The sequence below is a fragment of the Heterodontus francisci genome, chromosome 8 (genome assembly GCF_036365525.1).
Source record: "Heterodontus francisci isolate sHetFra1 chromosome 8, sHetFra1.hap1, whole genome shotgun sequence".
In the NCBI taxonomy this organism is placed as follows: domain Eukaryota; kingdom Metazoa; phylum Chordata; class Chondrichthyes; order Heterodontiformes; family Heterodontidae; genus Heterodontus; species Heterodontus francisci.
The window spans coordinates 65,824,437-65,844,753 of NC_090378.1; the positions used below are offsets into that span (position 1 = coordinate 65,824,437).

General features: G+C 41.4%; 1 protein-coding gene across 1 annotated transcript in view; it reads right to left on the bottom strand.

Annotated features, from left to right (window-relative positions):
• Positions 1-291: 291 nt before the first annotated feature.
• Positions 292-20,317, bottom strand: part of lrrc7 (leucine rich repeat containing 7) — a 278,045-nt gene continuing 258,019 nt past the window's right edge. The window contains exons 21-24 of the mRNA XM_068036431.1: positions 12,066-12,158; positions 11,922-11,981; positions 3,626-3,700; positions 292-399 (exon numbers count right to left, since the gene is read on the bottom strand). Of these exons, the coding sequence (XP_067892532.1) occupies positions 292-399; positions 3,626-3,700; positions 11,922-11,981; positions 12,066-12,158 (336 nt within the window). The remainder of the gene's footprint in view (positions 400-3,625; positions 3,701-11,921; positions 11,982-12,065; positions 12,159-20,317) is intronic.

The window sequence follows — 20,317 nt, forward strand, 5'->3', positions numbered from 1 at the left end:
ATTAAATGTTTGCACCAAATGACCTGCCATTTCACAGCCTCTAGCTGACAGGATGTAAAGTCACCACATAAACATCAATCTCATAAATGATAAATTTGTGAAGATAAAATACTAAACATTGTAATACTGGTAGATAAGTATCTTCATAATTAGTTTGGCACAAGTGTTGCCATTGGTCCAGCAATTGGCAAAAAAATTGGAAAAAATTGCCTGGCTTTCCTCACAGGAAGCTGCAGTAAAGGATTTTAATCTTACGTTAAATATTTTTCTACTGAAAAAATCAGTAAAGTTCTAGGTTGGAATCTCACGTTGGATGATCAGATCCACTGTGTTCTGGAAACTCTTAAGAAGTGAGACTGCCTTCTCATGTTCCATGTGTATAAAGTTGTGTCCGTTGGCCTACAACAAAGGAAAATCCATATATTTATAAATAACTGAAGAGATTATCCATAATCGATATTGTGTTTAAGGTGATCAATGAAGATAAGTGAGGTTAACTGGGGATTACAACACCTACCCATTTTGAGATTTGGTTTTATGATTAAACACCTCTAGATTTGACATCGCACAGATTAGATGCAGCGTAAAGCTCCCTCAATTCTTGCCACAACTATTTGCCCCCTTAATTTTAAAGGCATAATTACTGTAATAGCATGACATTTTCTACACCAATCATTCTTGTGGCCTCAGTGACTTTGCCAATGGGGGAACAGTTTTGTAGTGCTGGCCCACATAACAGGAGCTGGCTTAAAGTCCTCCAAATTCATTTCACATAAAATCTAAGTGACTGAGATTTTTTAATTCATTCTTCACATGTGAGCATCAATGGTAAGGCCAGGATTTATTGCCCATCCCTAATTGCCCTTGAGAAGGTCGTGGTGAGCCACCTTCCTGAACTACTACAGTCCTTGTGGTGTAGGTACACCCACAGTGCTTTTCTCTGTAGCTGTTTGATACAACTGAGTGGCTTGCTAGGCCATTTCAGAGGGCAGTTAAGAGACCACCACATTGCTGTGGGTCTGGAGTCACATGTAGCCCAGACCAGGTAAGAATGGAAAATTTCCTCCCCTGAAGGGGATTAGTGAACCAGATGGGTTTTTTAAAAACAATCTGGTAGTTTCATGACTATTAATGAGAATTATTAATTAACTGAACTTAAATTCCTTCAACTGCCACATTGGGATCTGAACTTGTGTATTTAGTGCATTAGTCCAGGCCTCTGAATTACTAGTCCAGTGACATTACCACTATGCTACTGCTGATTTACCAATCAGTCCTCATTATAGGATGAATAGAATCTTTTGTTTTTACATATAATTTTCATACATTTTGCTGTGCTGTTGGAAGATTAAGGAAAGAGGATATGATAAATGTGCACATCCTCAAACTCACATTTGTTTTCTTAAATATTTATAGTAGCTGTGTGGTTTAAATTCATTCAGAAGATATGGGCACCATTGGCAAAGTGTGGCATTTATTTGCCATCTCTAGTTGCCTTTAAGAGCTGCTGCCTTGAATTGCTGCAGTCTTTGTCTTGGAGGTAGTCCAACAATGTTAGACAGGAAGTTCCAGGATTTTAAGCCAATGATAGTGAAGGACTGGCGTTATATGTCCAAGTTGGGATGGTGTGTGACTAGAAGGGGAATTTGACGGTGTTGCCATGCACTGCAAATCGATCCTTCTAGCTGGTCAAGGTTGAGGGTTTGGGAGGTGCTGCCGAAACCTCCTGCAGCAATGTCCTGGGCCTGAGATGATTGGTCTCCCAACAATTTTTGTGCCAGTTATGACTCCGACCAGGGAGAGTTTTCCCCTGATCCTTCCATCACTTTGCTCAATCTGCAGTCAGCTCCTATAAGATGAACTTACCTTTGTAAAGTGGGATCATCAAGTAGAATCAAATGCTTGCATTCATTTATTACCTATCATATCTCTGAGAAATGTGTCAACCCTATTACATATTTTGAATTACACAGACAATTGTATAAGTAAATGCAGCAGATATTTTGCAGACAAGATCCCACAAACTGCAATCTACTCTTTCTGGTGTTGGTTAAAGAAGGCATATTGATCAGGAGACTAAAAAAAAACTCCTTCTTCAAATAATATCCACCTGAACCTTCAGAAGAGGCAGATGAGGCCTTGATTTCATATTTCATCTGAAAGAAAGATCAGGCACATTGTGTAGTTAAATTGCTTCCAAAGCAAATCTTTGCAAATCTTGTTTTACACTTTCTTCAGTGCTTCTATTTCCTTTTTAAAGTTTGGAGACCAAAGCTATGCACAATACTCTCAGGTGCAGCCTGACCAGGGTCTCTGCAAGTTTAAAGTAATTTCACTACTTTTTAATTCTGTACCCCTAAAAATATGTTCCAGTGCTTTGACAGCATTTTTAATCACTTTTCAGACCTGCAATGTTGCTTTTAATGATTTGTTCACCTGTATCCTTAGATCCCTTTGCTCTTCTGCCCAATTCAGTTTTTAAAAAGTGGTTGTAAGGTGTAGGTAATGTTTCTATATTTCCTCAAGCATCAACTCACAATTATCTTTGTGAAAGTTCATTTGTCAGTTAACTGTCCAGTCTGCAAGCTTTTTTAATGTCGCCTCATATTATGTTGCATTTTTCCTCATTGTTAGCTATACCCCCTGTTTAGTACCATCTGCAAATTTTGATATTGAATTACTTGTTTGTCTGTCAAAATCATTAAGTTATAAACAACAGTGATCCCAGCACTGATCTTTGTGAAACAGCACCTTCTTCCAATTTGAACAACTATCCTTTATCCCTACGCTCAGCTTTCTTTTTTTTAGCCACTTTGCTATCCATTCAGCTATTTGTCCTCTGACTCTACATGCCCTAACCTTTGTCATAAGTGGGGCCCTACCAAATTCACGGCTGTTAAAAATGTGTCACTGATCGTTAAATCTTGGCTCCTTTGTGAAATCGGCCATTTTACGAACTTGGCACGTTTTATTCATTGACACAACTCGACTCGCTGATTGGTAGATGTAGGAGGGCTTCTGTTGCAGTTTTGAGAGTGGCAGTCTCAAGTGTCAGCAGACAAGTGAGAATGCCAGAATGAGCAAATCATAAACAGCCGCTGCAGCACATCAAGTGAAAGAATTTGGAAGCCAGATTCTGCATGCTGATGGTGGTATACTGACTTCAATGAGTAAAGAATGTGACCTGTTTATAGTTAGCTTTTTACAATAGTTTTTGAGTATACAATAAATGCCATTTGAAACCAGAAACCTCCCTTGTATTTTTTTTTGTTTTAAATAGATCATTTTCATGGTTAGTTGCGACACTGTGAAATTGTAATGAAATATGTAAAACTTGACTGAATTTGGTAGGGCCCTAGTCATGAGCCTACCATAAAGTAACTAATTTTCTATCTGTTTGAAAAGTTTACAAGCTGATAAAATACAACTTAAAAGTTGGGTGATGTCATGGATCAACAGATTTTCTTTCTCATTTGGGATTGGGATTGAATCCACCCTAAAGTAATGGAATGAAAGTTGCCTTTCTGTAGGAATCTTAACGTGAGCTGAGTTGTTGGTGGCATAGGCCCACACCACTAAATTGATAATCTTATTCCCATTGGTATTTCTAAACTATCCTGCTCACCTTAAGGATCTTATCTCCAGGCTGTAACAGGTTAGATGCTGGTCCATCAGGTTGCACTCTAGAAACGAAGATACCCTGTTGAAACAAGAGTGAGAGTTATGGATTGACTTCATTATAAAATAAAGTGAATTGCAAATGTTTTCTTGTTTTATTTCATATTTTCTACATTTGTATTTTAATCACTTCGAGAGGAGAGGAGGCAGGTTGGTGTGGGAAATGGAAAATGTTAACCTGGCACAATAGAGATGCTCATTTGAGTTGAGGGGATCTGAAAGGGACTTTACTCTTGATCTGACCTTGGGATTGCTTGACACTTATACTGGGTGTCCAAAATAGAATGTTCCAATCTCCTGCACTGACATTTCTCAACTTGCTGAAAGAGGATTCTTAGAAAATAAAGATTTTTTTATAGAGAAATACACAAGACCAAGAAATACATTTTTTTTCAAACATTTAGAATAAACGACGTTATACTTTTGTGGAAGAGTGATTGGAAGTCCAATAGGTGTTCTACTTATAAAATATTACTTTTCATAATAATTTGGCTGCAATATTAATAGTTTGGTGAACTCTCTCAGGCTGGTGTATTATAATAGCATTTTCGAACTGTTGCAAGAATATGAGAGCAGTATATAAAAATGACACTGATATGTTTTTAAAATTCTGAAAGGTTTAATGTAGACAACAGTTAAAGTAACTGAGTAGATAGTGAAGTGCAACTAAGCTCTTGATCTGTCAGCCACCATTCATAGACATTTCTTATATCTAATCAAATATTAAACCAGAGAAAGCAACAAGGAGGATTGATGAGGGTAGTGCAGTGGATGTGGTCCACATGGATTTTAGTAAGGCATTTAACAAGGTCCCGCACGGCAGACTGGTCAGTAAAATGAAAGCTCATGGGATACAGGGGAGTGTGGCAGGTTGGGTCCAAAATTGGCTCAGTGACAGGAAGCAAAGGGTAGTAGTCGATGGATGTTTTTGTGAATGGAAAGCTGTTTCCAGTGGTGTTCCACAGAGCTCAGTGTTGGGACCCTTGCTGTTTGTGGTATATATTAATGATTTGGACATGCATGTGGGAGGCATAATTGAGAAATTTGTTGATGACACAAAAATTGGTCGTGTAGTTGATAGTGAAGAGGATAGCCTTAGACTCCAGAATGATATCAATGGTTTGGTTGAGTGGGCGGAAATGTGGCACATGGAATTCAATTCGGAGAAGTGTGAGGTAATGCACTTGGGGAGGGCAAATAAAGCGAGGGAATACACAATAAACGGGAGGATATTGAGAGGGGTTGAAGAAGTGAGAGACCTTGGAGTGCATGTCCACAGGTACCTAAAGGTGGCAGGACTGGTAGATAAAGTGGTGAAGAAGGCAGGTGGAAGCTTTCCTTTATTGGCCGAGGTATAGAATACAAAAGCAGGGATTTAATGCTGGAACAGTATAAAACACAGGTTCGGCCACAGTTGGAATACTGTGTACAGTTCTGGTCGCCACATTACAGGAAGGACATAGTTGCTCTGGAAAGAATGCAGAGGAGATTTACAAGAATGTTGCCAGGGCTTGAAAGTTGCAGCTATGAGGAAAGATTTGACAGGCTAGGGTTGTTTTCATTAGAATAGAAGAGGCTGAAGGGTGACTTAATTGAGGTGTACAAAATTATGAGGGACCTAGCTAGAGTAGACAGGAAGGACCTGTTTCCCCTAGCAGAGAGGTCAATTACCAGGGGGCACAGATTTAAGGTGATTGGTAGAAGGATTAGAGGGGACACGAGGAAAACTTTTTCACCCAGAGGGTGGTGGCTGTCTGGAATTCACTGCCAGGAATGGTGGTGGAGGCAGAAACCCTCAATTCTTTTAAAACGTACCTGGACATGCACCTGAAGTGCTATAACTGGCAAGGCTATGGACCAGGTGTTGGAAGGTGGAATTAGATTGGGCAGCTAGTTTTTCGAATGGCACGGAAAAGACAGGCTGAATGGCCTCCTTCTGTGCTGTAATTTATCTATGGTTCTAGGTGCTTGCAATTATTTGCTGTGTCCAGTGGCATTACAAATAAACAAGAATTAATACAGGAAATTCTATACAGAATTAAATCCCCGTTGTATTTCCAATTGTAGAAAATAACTGTGCTTTTCTTCTTGCCAGTCAGAAACTGTAGCATATCATCTTTGGGTGGCACAGTGGCGCAGTGGTTAGCACCGCAGCCTCACAGCTCCAGAGACCTGGGATCGATTCTGGGTACTGCCTGTGTGGAGTTTGCAAGTTCTCCCTGTGTCTGCATGGATTTTCGCCGGGTGCTCTGGTTTCCTCCCACTGCCAAAGACTTGCAGGTGATAGGTAAATTGGCCATTATAAATTGCCCCTGGTATAGGTAAGTGGTAGGGAATATGGGATTGCTGTAGGGTTAGTATAAATGGGTGGTTGTTTGTGGTTGGCACAGACTCGGTGGGCCGAAGGGCCTGTTTCAGTGCTGTATCTCTAAATAAATAAAATAAATAAATCTTCCATTCATAAATTTACACAAAGTAACTTGCAATCATGACTCATTAGTGAAAAATTAGTTAGAATGCAAATAAGTGCTCCCTCCTGCCCCTAGTCTTGTAGATATATAGGACAGACTTCCATTAAAATTAATTAATGTTGCATTGATTATTTCCCTTAAAAAAAACTGGTTATAAAAGCGGCTGAAGATTATAAGGATAAATATAGACATGACAAAGCTATTTAGGTATGTTTAACAGAAAGCTATCTAGGCAAGTAACAAATAGAAAGGAAGTTAATTATCTTCAGATATACTTTGAGCAATTATCTAAATAGTTGAGATACTCCAGATAAATTTTAATGTGGATAAATATAGGGTAATAGTTCCAGGTAACAGAAATCATGTATAAGAGTCACTAAGGGCAGAGGCTGAAAAGGAAAAAAAATAATTTGGGAATGATCAAGAAGCATAGACTATTCAACATTCTGGGTGCAATATTAAATCTGAAGAGCACTGCATTACCAGCTAGAACAAGTTATATTGACATTTTACAAATCAATGTTGTTGCTAATTCTGGAGTATGGAATTTAATTTTGGTTGCCTTATCTCAAAGAACATAGGTTCATTAGAAAGGGTACAGAGAAGAGGGAGCAGGGTAATTATAGCCTTCAAGATTAGGTTATGAACAAAGGCTCAAATGAATTAGACTTCAATGAAGAAAGGACTGAGGGGGGACATAATTTGAGTCTTTAAAATAATGTAAACTATTTAAGTTGAACGTCTGAGCACATAAATACAAATCTGAAAAATATCAAACAAGGTAGAGAAATAGAGTTACCATTTCAGGTCAGAACTGATGAAAGGTCACAACCTGAAATGTTGAGTCTGTTTCTCTCTCCACAGATACTGCCTGACCTGCTGAGTATTTCCAGCATTTTCTGTTTTTGTTTCAGATTTCCAACATCTGTGGTATTTTGCTTTTGTATGAAGTTTGGTAGCTTAACTCAGGGTCAAATGGGACACAAAGGTTGCACAGTGTTGGGTTCAGTCTGAGTGAGTTGATGGTGTTTGGGAAGGAATCTAACGAAGGGCAGAATTTATGACAGCAGTAATTAATGACAAATGGCTCACTATCAGTTGTGGAGGGGCAGGGGGAATTAATAACTCAGATTTCTTCTATTGTCTGAAGGGAAAGACAAGTTTGCTTTTGGGTGTTCTGGCTGTGCTGCTAAAGATTTTAAATAAATTTTAATCTTGAAATTACCATCGACAGCAATGTTGTAGGAAATCTGGCTTTTGACATGACAGAAGGGCTGAGACTAGGAGCGCACGTCCTCACTTTCAAGAAAACTTTATTGGAGTGATTAGCGACACATTGTGGGCACTTCCAGTTATTGGTCATTCTAATGATGCTATTTGCTGCAAGTATGTGGGGTGCCTCTACGATGACATCACCTCTGCTTGCTGCTGGATATCAATCTGTATGATATGGTTTGCTGCTGTTCTTGCTGGATGAGATTCCTGCTGTAGCCATTAAATCCATGAAACTCATGAGTCCTGTATCAATAAATTCCATGAAAGCCTTTCCACAAGGTGTGTTTGTTTCGGGGATCCTGAATCAGTAAAATCCATGTAATTTATGCTGTGCCAGTTGTCTGTTTTGTGAATCCTGCATCAATACAATCTTTGAATTTCAGCCTGTGTCATCATTCAGTTTGTCATTGATCCAATGGCGATCGAGTCTGCAGATCAGTGGGGTGAATATTCAGCTGGGGCGTGTTGGGACTATGTGTTGCCTGAACTCGGAAGTGTTAGCACTGTGCATTGTCTGAACTGTGGGAACATAGGAACAAGAGTAGGCCATCTAGCCCCTCGAGTCTGTTCCATCATTCAATGAGATCATGACTGATCTGTGAGCTAACTCCATATAACTGCCTTTGCTCCATATCCTTTAATACCTATGTTTGTTAAAAATATATTAATCTCAGATTTTAAATTAACAATTGACCTAGCATTTATTTATTTAGAGATACAGCACTGAAACAGGCCCTTTCAGCCCACCAAGTCTGTGCCAACCAACAACCACCCATTTATACTAACCCTACAGTAATCCCATATTCCCTACCACTTACCTACACTAGGAGCAATTTACAACAGCCAATTTACCTATCACCTGCAAGTCTTTGGCTGTGGGAGGAAACCGGATCACCCGGCGAAAACCCACGCGGTCACAGGGAGAGCTAGCAAACTCCGCACAGGCAGTACCCAGAATTGAACCCAAGTCCCTAGAGCTGTGAGGCTGCGGTGCTAACCACTGCGCCGCTAATCACTGCACCGATGTGCCGCCACTGTGTGGAAGATAGTTTCAAACACCTACCATCCTTGGTGTGTAGAAGCATTTCCTAATTCACTTCTGAAAGGCCTGGCTCTAATTTTTAGACAATACCCCCAGTCCTAGACTTCCCAACCAGTGGAAATAGATTCTCTCTATCTACACTACTGTTCCCCTTAATATCTTGAAAACTTCCATCAAATCACACCTCAACCCTCTAAATTCCAGGGAATACAACCCTAGTTTCTGTAATCTTGCTTTGTAATTTAACCTATGGAGTCCAGATATCATTCTGGTAAATCTATGCTGCACTCCCTCCAAGGCCAATATATCCTTTCTAAAGTGTGATACCCAGAAATATCCACAGTACTCCAGGTGAGAAAGAAAAAATCCTGTACATCATGCACAGGGGAGAGTCATGGCCACAGTAAGTGGCAACGCTGGAGAAAACTAGGGTTTTGTCAGATCCTTATCCTCTTTTACCTCTCTCACTTGACAAACTGCAGCTGCTTTCACCAGCCACTTCTTTCTCTTCTCTCCATTCACAATAAAAGTTAACCCTAATCTCTCTCTTCAGTTTCAGGTGCTGAAAATGTGGAGAGATCTCTGTCATTTCAGGAAGATGAATCCAACCTTCCTGAAGTATAAACCATCACACAATCTGATCCTAGCAAGCACCAACTCAGAGACTGGTACTACACGTACTTTAGGGGCTAGACTAGAGGAGGGGCCTTCACTTGGTGAATTACCAACTACAGTTTACAGGGGTAGGATATCATGGGTGTCACCTCACCGGATAACATGGTCACATACTAGCTCTGCTGCAGAGGACTCAATCGCTCACTTTAATCGCCTGGCTACATTAATGCCTGCAGAGCAGGGCAGAGGATTTCTGACACCATGATTTATTTCTTGCACTTGTTATTAGAGCTGAGAGAGGAAGGGAGAGCGTTTTAAGGAGGAAGTTAGTAATAAGACAAATGGATTCAGGATGATTCTACAATAGTGGTTGGTTTCAATAGAAGAGCGTTTGATCAAGGCTTTCATTGACCATTCGGGTTAGGTTCAGTAGGCTCTCATCCCACATGTCTCACTAAATAGAAGTTGCTTTTAAATAGGTCTCCCTTAGTTCCTATCTGGAGCCTTAATGTAGTCTCTCATAAACTATGGATTTACTGTTTGATACTCTTCTATGATTTGATGTTTCTTATCTGGAAGACAGCATTATTATAATTACTTAGTTTCTACATTTACCAAATTCAGGAGGTTAAAAAATCCTGGCAGCTATTTGCGTTATATGGAAACAAGACCTTAGATAACTTGGTGACAAAGCAGTGTATAGTGAAATGGTTAATGGAATGAATTCTCCAGGATACTATTTAGCTGTTAAGTGTCCCAAAACACTGGTTAAGGGCCATTCTTCTTATCTTGTATCTAATTCCTTGCTTCTCTTAGTTTTCCATTGACAGTGTCTGCAAGGCAACTATGCGGAATACCCCTCACACATTTACTGAATATGATTGGTCAAATTTGGACTGGATAATGGTTTTAGAACAGTGTTGTCCAACCATTTCAGGCAGAGGGCCGCATTACGATTTTTGCTTGGCCCAGGGGGCCGGTGAGTAAATTTTGAAAGATAAAGGCATTAAAAATTTATCTTACTAATAAAAACAACAACAAATGTGCATTTTTGTGAAAAAGCTTTAAATGAGAAGACTAATTTATTGACTGACTTTCTTGTCACTATATTGAAAGCTGATTTAGTGACATACCTGGCATTGTTTTGCTTGCATAAGTAGTCAGTCTCTGCCCGCACACTTGATGTAGCAATGCAGAGTATTCTGGATGGATTTCCATCTGTCAGGAGAGACCTTGATTGCTCTCCTCACTCTCTCCGTGCTGTGTGTGCGTGCGTGTGTGTGTCTCATTCTCTCTTCGCCACCCCCCCCCCCCCCCACCAATCCCAGGACTAGGGGACACTGATTGAAAGTTTTGTGCAAAAGATGCAGGGGGTAGACGAGGAAGCACTTTTTTACATAGTGGGTGGTAATGACCTGGAACTCGCTGCCCACAAGGGTGGTGGAAGTGGAGATGATCAATGACTTCATGAGGAAATTAGATGGCCACCTGAGAGAAATAGACTTGCAGGGCTATGGGGATCAAGCCAGGGAGTGGGACTGACTGCATAGTTATGTGAAGAACTGGCATGGAGTCGGTAGGCTGAATGGCTTCTGTGCTATAAGTAAATGACTCTATACTCCGCTCTGTCTCTCTTTCTCCCCGCTCTCTCCCCCACCCCATGCCTCTCTCTACCCCCCCCCACTGTCTGTCTCTGTCCCCCTCTTCCCCCTGTCTCTCCCCCCTGTCTTCCGTGTTCCCTGCTCTATGTTCCACACTCCCTGCTCAGTGTTCCCCACTCCTCGCTCAGTCTTCCCAGTTCCCCACTCCCCGCTCAGTGTTCCCCGCTCAGTCTTCCCAGTTCCCCACTCCCCGCTCAGTGTTCCCCGCTCAGTCTTCCCGGTTCCCCACTCCCTGCTTAGTGTTCCCCACTCAGTGTTCTCCACTCCCTGCTCAATGTTCCCCGCTCAGTCTTACCAGTTCCCCACTCCCCACTCAGTGTTCCCCATTCCCCGCTCAGTGTTCCCTGCTCAGTCTTCCCAGTTCCCCACTCCCTGCTCAGTGTTCCCCACTCAGTTTTCCCAGTTCCCCACTCTCCGCACAGTGTTCCCCACTCTCCACTCAGTGTTCCCCACTCTCCACTCAGTGTTCCCCACTCAGTCTTCCCGGTTTCCCACTCCCCACTCCCCACTCAGTGTTCCCCACTCAGTCTTCCTGGTTTCCCACTCTCCACTCAGTGTTCCTCACTCAGTCTTTCTGGTACCCCACACAGTGTTCCCCGCAATCCCTATGACTAAATAAATAGCTAATTCCCCAGATCTAATAATATTGTGTAAGTTCCTACTGTGTGTTAGGGATATCATTCAAACTATTACAAAGACCCCCTGCTGTGAATACATTAGGTCTATGAAGAGCTGTGATGTCAGGAGGATGAGTTATAAGCAGGAGAATGTTACAAAGGGATACTGACCAACACTCTGAGCAAAGTTACCGTGAAAACATAACCATGGCACTCAGTATATGTAAGTGCATTGAATAATACACTGTGGCTAGATTTTCTGATCCTGTTCTTTAAACATGGTTGTTAACCCATTTAAAATAAATGGATTAATGTCAGTGGTAAAATGACGTCAAACAGAAAATCTAGGCTTCTGTGAACAAATTGTGATTTGTGAATGAATGGTAAGATATTAAAACATGAATTCTAGACTACAGTACTTAATTGGAGATCTTTTGGTGTTTTGATATCATTTCTAGATTAATCAGTGGAATAATTAAGTAGAAAAACAATAATCCCAATTTGGGGAGAATTAAAAAACATGCCATTTATTGTTAACGAAGAACCAACTTCACTGACTTACACCATTTCCCTTTACCATCTGTAGCTGACTTCTGCTCATCCTTTGATAGCTGGCATCAACCTATGGAGGGTAGTGAAATGTTACTGTAGCCTGTAAGTGATCAGGTACAAATGCAATTACACCTTTTTACTTGTTTAAGATTACCATATCAGACGGCTTGAATGGATTCCCTTGTCCACTTGTTCCTCCGCTTATACTGAAGCCAAGACCAGGATTCTTCTCTATTCTCACACAAAACTGAGTTGAAAAGAAAGGAAAACAAGGTAGTAAGTGTAAGAACAGCAATACACAACATTCTGATATAAATATGGGAAGATTCAGTATGCTGCAGTACATTGTAAAACAGATTTAAGTAGTGGTTAGCTCTAATGGATCAGTTCGTAAATCCACTGCCTAATATGAAATTGAACATGAGAGGTCAGGAAGGTTTCACAGAATCATAGAATGGTTACAGCACACGAGGAGGCAATTCAGCCTGTCGAGTTCATTCTACCTCTCTGCAAGAGCAATTTAGCTACTCCCACTCCCCTGTCCTATCCCCACCACCCTGAATTTTTTTTCCCTTCAGGTGCTTATCCACTTCCCTTTTGAAAGACATTATTGAATCTGCCTCCACCGCACTTCCAGGCAGTGCATTTCCTCATATCGCCAAATGATTCATTTGCCAACCAGTTTAAATCGGTGTTCTCTGGTTTTCAACTATTCCATTAATGGGAAGTTTATTTTCTATCTCCTCTATCTACACCCTTCATGATTTTGAACAGCTCTATCAAATCTCTTCTTAACCTTCTCCACTCAGGAGAGCATCTCCAGCTTCTCCAGTCTAAGTAACTGAAGTCCCTCATTCCTGGAAACATTCTCCTGAATCTTTTCAACACTCTCTGTAAAGCCTTCACATCCTTCCTAAAGTTTGGTGCCCAGAATTGGACACAATACTCCAGGTGAGACTGTCTCAGTGTTTTATAAAGATTCATCATAACGTTCTTGCTTTTGTACTCTATGCCTTTATAAATAAATCCCATGATCCCGTATGCCTTTTTAACCACTTTCTCAATCTGCCCTGTCTCCTTCAACCTTTTGTGCACATATAACCCCAGGTTCCTCTGCTCCTGCACCCACTTTAGCATTGTACCCTTTAGTTTATATTGCCTCTCCTTTCTTCCTACCAAAGTGTATCACTTTGCACTTCTCTGTATTAAATTTCATCTGCCACGTGTCCACTAATTCCACCAGCCTATGTCCTCTTGAAGTCTATCACTATCCTCTTCACAGTTCGCTATACTTCCAAGTTTTGTGTCATCTACAAATTTTGAAATTGCACCTTCTACATCCAATTATAAGTCATTAATATATCAGGAAAAGCAGTGGTCCTGGTACCAACCCCTGAGAACACCACTGTATAACTTCCTCCAGTCCCAAAGACAACTGTTCACCACCACTTTCTCTTCCCTGTCACTCAGCCAACTTTGTATCCATGCTGCCACTGTCCCTTTTATTCCATGGGCTTCAACTTTGCTGACAAGTCTATTATGTCAAATTCTGTCAAACACCTTTTTTGATGTCCAGGTACATCACATCAACCACAATATCCTCATCAATCCTCTCTGTTAGCTCATCAAAAGTCTCAATCAGGTTAGTTAAACACAGTTTGCCTTTAATAAATCTGTGCTGGTTTTCCTTAATTAATCCACACTTGTCCAACTGACTGTTAATTTTGTCCCTGATTATTGCTTCCAAAAGCTTTCCCACCATTGAAGTTAAACTGACTGGCCTGTAGTTGCTGGCTTTATCCTTACATTCTTTTTGAGCAAGGGTGTAACATTTGTAACTCTTCAGTCCTCTGGAACCATACACATATCTAGGGATGATTGGAAGATCATTACCAGTACCTTCGTTACTTCCACCCTTACTTCCCTCAGCATTCTTCAATGCATCCCATTGATCCTTGTGACTTATCAACTTTAAGCACAGCCAGCCTTTCTTGTACCTCCTCTTTATCAATTTTGAGCCCATCCAATATCTCAACTACTCCTCTTTCAAAATGACATTGGCAGCATCTTCTTCCTTGGTGAAGAGAGATGCAAAGTACTCATTTAGTACCTCAGCCATGCCCTCTGTCTCCATGCATAGGTCTCCTTTTTGGTCCCTAACCATCCCCACCACTCCTCTTACTATCTTTTTACAATTTATATGTCCAGAAAAGACTTTTGGCTTCCCTTTCATGTTAGCTGCCAGTCTCTTCTCATATTCTCTCTTTGCCCCTGTCATTTCCTTTTGCATTTCCCCTCTGAACTTTCTATTTTCAGCCTGGTTCTCAATTGTATTATCAACCTGACATCTGTCATTTTTACTCTAGATTGCTCCTTGTCCTTTTCTATAGATAATCTAAACCTTATGATATTACGACCACACTTCAGAAACTCTTTCATGGTTTCTATCCTATTCTATCTATATTAGGATTTGTTTATTAGTTCTAGAGTTGATTTGAAAACAGAAATTGCTGGAAACAGCTCAGCAGGTCAGGCAGCATCTGTGAAGTGAGAAATAGAGTTAACTTTCCAGGTCACCTTTCAGATTTGATTCTTGGCCCATGCTAATATAATTGAATCCATTTGGGAAAGCAAATGTACACCATGTGCAAACCAACCAAAGTAGCGGCCTTGTACTTCACTAGGGTTATTTATGCTAATGTTACATTCCTGAGCCAGCACAACATGTAATTCAATCTCTATAATTAATAGCTGCACAGTCACCCTTCAAACCATGTGGTAAAAGGGATCACTAACTCTGCATCTTACAGCCTGTTTTGCTATTACCCCAATAGCCATTACATGCAGGCTGAACTTTACATCCCCTTCCCCTACTTTAACACGTTGACACCAGCAGATCTTTTACATCAGCTGCCTGATACCATTGGGGATACATTCCTCAATTGCCAGTAACGACCCGATTCCCTCAATCTTGGAAGCTTTCATGCACTACTTGAGAAAGGGGACATTCTGGACGTCAGAGTGCTGGCCATGAAGCAGCTGGAGAGGTAGTCTGGTCTAGCAGTGGGAGATGGTGAGAGTGTAAAGGTGGTAGGTTAGTGGATGAACACCTAAAACAGTGGCAACCTTGTGAAGAAGCACATGCCAGAAACTTCCACTCCCTTATCTGTCACCTTAATCTCAAGGGAATGGGCATAATGCTCACTCATTCTTAGCTGATGCACCTTATTTCCTGCACATTTATCACAGCAAGAAGAGAAAGATGAGGATGATGAAGAGGAAGGGTAGAAAGGAAGAAAATTCATCCTCATGGGCGATGATTGTGTGAAGGAAGAAAATGGTGAGGATAAGGCTGTTCAGGAGTCCCAGAAGCAAAATCCTGCTCTATTCCTCTTCCAGAGCCTCCTTGATTTTATGCCCTGTGTTATTTGCTTTCTCATTCCCATACACTAGCTCAGATACTTTCACCTGGGAGGAATTAGATTATGTCAATGAGGATGTGGCATTGAGTAATTTACTTGACAGAACTGGAGGATGGAGAAATAGGTAAGGATTTGCCCATCTTCACAGTGGAAGCCACGCAAAAGGCAGCCTGTGGCTTTGGAGCTGTGGGATCCAGATTTAATTAGTACTCACCTGAAAAGGAGGATATTTGAGCAACATTGTACCCATATAGAAATTATAATAATCATGGAAAATGTATGACACAGAAGGAGGCCATTCAACCCATCGTGTCTGTGCTGGTTGAGAAACAGATACCCAGCCTAATCCCATCTTCCAGCGCTAGGTCCACAGCCTGTAATGCACGGCTCTTCAAGTAGACATCCAAGAATTTTTAAATGTAGTGAGAGTTCCTGCCTCTACCACACTTTCAGGCTGAGAGTTCCAGTCGCTACTGCTCTCTGGGTGAAAAAATATTTACTCAGCTACCCTCTAATCATTCTACCAATTACTTTAAATCCTTCTACCAATTACTTTAAATCTATGCTCCCTGGTTTTTGACCCCTCTGCTAAGGCAAATAGATCATCCAAATTTATCCAGGCCCCTCATAATTTTATGCACCTCAATTAAGCCACCCCTCAGCCTCCTCTGTTCCAAGGAAAACACCCCAGCCTATCCAATCTTTCCTCATAGCTAAAATTTTCCTGTCCTGGCAACATCCTCATAAATCTCCTCTGTACCCTCTCCAATGTAATCATATCTTTCCTGTTATATGGTGGCCAGAACTGTGCGCAGTACCCAAGCCATGGTCTAACTAGTGTTGTATACAGTTCTGGCACAACATCTCTGCTCTTATATTCTAATCCTCAGCTACTAAAGGAAAGCATACCATATTCCTTCTAAACTGCCTTATCAACCTATTCTGCTACCTTTAAGGATCTGTGGACATACAGAATTTCACAGAAAATTTCACAGAATTGTTACAGTGCAAAAGGAGGCCATTCGGCCTATTGTGTCTGCACCAGCTCTCCTAATGAGCATTTCACCTACTGCCACTTCCCCGCCTTCTCCCCGTAACCCTGCACATTCTTCCTTTTTATATAACTGTCTAATTCCCTTGTGAATGCCTCGATTGAACCGACCTCCACCACACACTCATAGTGCATTCCAGACCTTAACCATGCGCTGCATGAAAAAGTTTTTCCTCCTGTCGCTATTGCTACTTTTACCAATTACTTTAAATCTGTGCCCCCTCGTTCTCTATCCTTTCAGAAGTGGGAACAGTTTCTCCCTATCTACTCTGTCCAGACCCCTCATGATTTTGAATACCTCTATCAAATCTCCTCTCAGCCTTCTCTTCTCCAAGGAAAACAGTCCATCTTCTCCAATCTATCTTCGTAACTGAAGTTCCTCATCCCTAGTATCTCTAACGCCTTTACATCCTTCCTAAAGCGCAGCACCCAGAACTGGATGCAATACCCCAGCTGAGGCCGGACGAGTGTCTTATACAAGTTGAACATAACCTCCTTGCTTCAAGGTCCCTCTTTTCCTCCACACTATTCAGTATCCTCCCATTTATTGTGTAATTCCTTGTCTTGTTGCACCTCCTAAAATGCATTATCTCACATTTGTCCTGATTGAATTCTACTTTCCACTTTTCTGCCCAACTGACCAAACTATCCATATCTTCTTGTAGTCTAAAGCTTTCTTCCCCATTGTCAACCACGTGGCCAATTTTTGTATCATCTGCAAATTTCTTTATCATGCCCCTTACATTTGAATCTAAACCATTAATACAAATTACAAAAAGCAAAGGACCGATTACTGAGCTCTGCAGAACCCACTGGTAACAGCCTTCCAGTTGCAAATGCACCCATCTGCCACCAAGCCAATGTTGGATCCAATTTGCCACTCTCCTTTGGATCCCAAGGGCTTTTACTTTTTTGGCCAGCTTGCCATATGGGACCTTAGCAAAAGCCTTGCTAAAATCCACTGCAATGCCCTCATCAACTTGACTTGTCACCTCCTCAAAAAATGTAATCAAATTAGTCAGACATGTCTTCCCTTAATAAATCTATGCTGACTTTCCTTGATTAATCTATGCCTTCCTAAATAAAGGTTTATACTGTCCCTCAGAATTGATTCCAATAATTGTCTCACAACTGAAGTTAAGCTAACTGACCTACAATTACTCAGATTATCCTTTCCTCTCTTTTTAAACAATGGTACAACAGTATCACTCCTGTAGCCAGGGTAGATTGAAATATGATATTCATAGCCTCCACAGTTTCCTCCCTTGCTTCTTTAAACAACTTGGGATATATTTCATCTGGGCCTGGCAATTATTAACTTTCAAAGACATCAAAGCTTTTAATATGTCTTCCCTTGCAATGTTTATCCCATCCAATATTTCACACTCTTCCTCCTTAACTATGACATCATCAGCTGCCCCCTCTTTAATGAAGACAGGCACAAAGTAGTCATTCAGAACCTTACCCAAATCCTCCGTTTCAACACTTAGTTTACCTTTTTGGTGCCTATAGGCTATATTCTTTCCTTACATATCCTCTTTCTCTTTATGTGCTTATAAAACATATTTGGGTTTTCCTTAATTTTATTTGCCAGTAATTTTTCATGCCCTCTTTTTGCTTTCTCAATTTCCCTTTTAATTTCAGTCCTACACTTTCTATACTCTTCTAGGACTTCTGCAGTGTTAAGTTCTGTGTCTGATATAAGCCTCCCTTTTTTGTCTTACCTTACCCTCTATGCACCTTGTCATCCAGGGGGCTCTAGATTTGGCTATCCACCCTTTTTCTTTGTGGGGATATGTTTACCCAGAAACCTTTGAGTTGCCTTCTTGAATGCCTCCCATTGCTCTGACACCAATTTATCTTCAAGTAACCGTTTCCAGTCCAGTTTTGCTAAATCACATCTCAATCTAGTAAAATTTGCTGTCCCCCAATTTAGACCCTTTACTCCTATTTTATTTTGTCCTTTTCCATAACTGTGCTAAATCTAACTGAAATATAGTTGTTTAGTAGTACAGAACTTGAGTATTGCTGAAAATAGAGACTTTTTAAAATCATTCATGGGATGTGGGCGTCACTGGCTAGGCTAGCATTTATCGTCCACCCCTAATTGCCCTTGAGAAGGTGGTGGTGAGCTGTTTTCTTGAACCGCTGCAGTCCACATGAGGTAGGTACACCCACAGTGCTGTCAGCAAGGGAGTTCCAGGATTTTGACCCAGCGACAGTGAAGGAATGGCGATATAGTTCCATGTCAGGATGGTGTGTAACTTGGAGGGGAGCTTGCAGGTGGTGATGTTCCAATGCATTTGCTGCCCTTGTCCTTCTTGTTGGTAGAGGTTGACATGTTGTCAAAACTTTTCATCTTGCACTCATCAGGACAATCTGTAAGAATAACCAATGTAAGGGAAAGCAACAACTTATACTGCATGAGAAAAGAGTGCTGATTGGTTGGCAAGTGAACTCTGATTGGTAGAGGCATTGCCATGGAAAATGCACCAGTTTACAGTCACTGACAGCGAACTGCCAAGCTTTGTTTGAAATTTAAATCAGGCAGCTTGACTCTGATTGGTCAAGGCATTGCCCTGAGGAATGCACCAGCGAATGGCCGTCACTTATTGTGTTCAGCTGAAACAGGTTTGTACATATTCTTTTTGTCTGCAAAGAACAGGGCCCTGTGTATTAATATATGTAGCTTCCAGTATGTGCAAATGCACCACACTGCAAGCCCTACTGACAATCTTAAATTGATTGTCACCGTAATTCTTAGCACACTGAGGATTATTTCGCAAATGTTGTCCAATTGCGGAATCACATCTAATGTTGGACACTGTGTTTTGAGCTTTGCAAGCATGGGCTGGGTGGACATGTTGTTTGATATGATCCGCCATATACATGTCCCTTCTGCTTTTTAATTCCAGATTTTTTTTATTAATTGAATTCAAATTCCGCCTTCTGCCATGGTGGGATTCGAACCTATGTCCCCAAGGGAATACCCTGGGTCTCTGGGTTACTAGTCCAGTGACAATACCACTACGCACTACGCCACCCCCTCCCCCTCCATAGTTAGAGACTATGGACTTGTAGTTTTGTTTTTGTGGGCCATTCTTTTTGGGTGATGGTTTGATTCTGAAGCCAATGTCCGCTCGAATCAGCCTGTGGTCAGTGTAACAGTCAGAATGGGTATAACTCTGGTGTACAGTAGGTCCCGTACATCACAGTGCACAAAAAGGTGCCAGTGCTTTGAGTGTGCATGCCTCCAGGTGATCTTAAATCTGGCTCTCTGCCAGAATAGAGAATTGGTGATGTTAAGTTCATGCTCCATGCAGAATTCCAGTCGAAGTCGACTATTGTCATTACAGTTGCCAAAGCTGTGTTTGCCCAAGACACCTTGCTAATGCTCTTGGTCACACCCAACGCTTGTGTTGAATTCTCGAAGTATGATGAGCTTATCCTTGGAGTCAATCTTCAGTAGAAGGTTATGCAGGTCACAGTAGAAGCCTTCTTTGGTCACTCAGTTTGGGTTCTGCCAGGGCACTCAGCTCCTGACCTCATTACAGCTTGGTCCAAACATGGACAGAAGAGCTGAACTCAAGAGGTGAGGTGAGAGTGACTCCCCTTGACATCAAGGCAGCATTTGACCAAGTATGGCATCAAGGATCCCTAGCAAAACTGGAGTCAATGGGAATCAGGGGGAAAAATCTCCGCTGGTTGGAGTCATAACTAGCACAAATGAAGATGGTTCTGGTTGTTGGAGGTCAATCATCTCAGCTCCAGGACATCACTGCAAGAGTTCCTCAGGGTAGTGTTCCAGGCCTAACCATCTTCAGCTACTTCATCAATGACCTTTCTTCAATCATAAGGTCAGAAATAGGGATGTTCACTGATGATTGCACAATGTTCAGCACCATTCGCGACTCCTCAGATACTGAAGCAGTC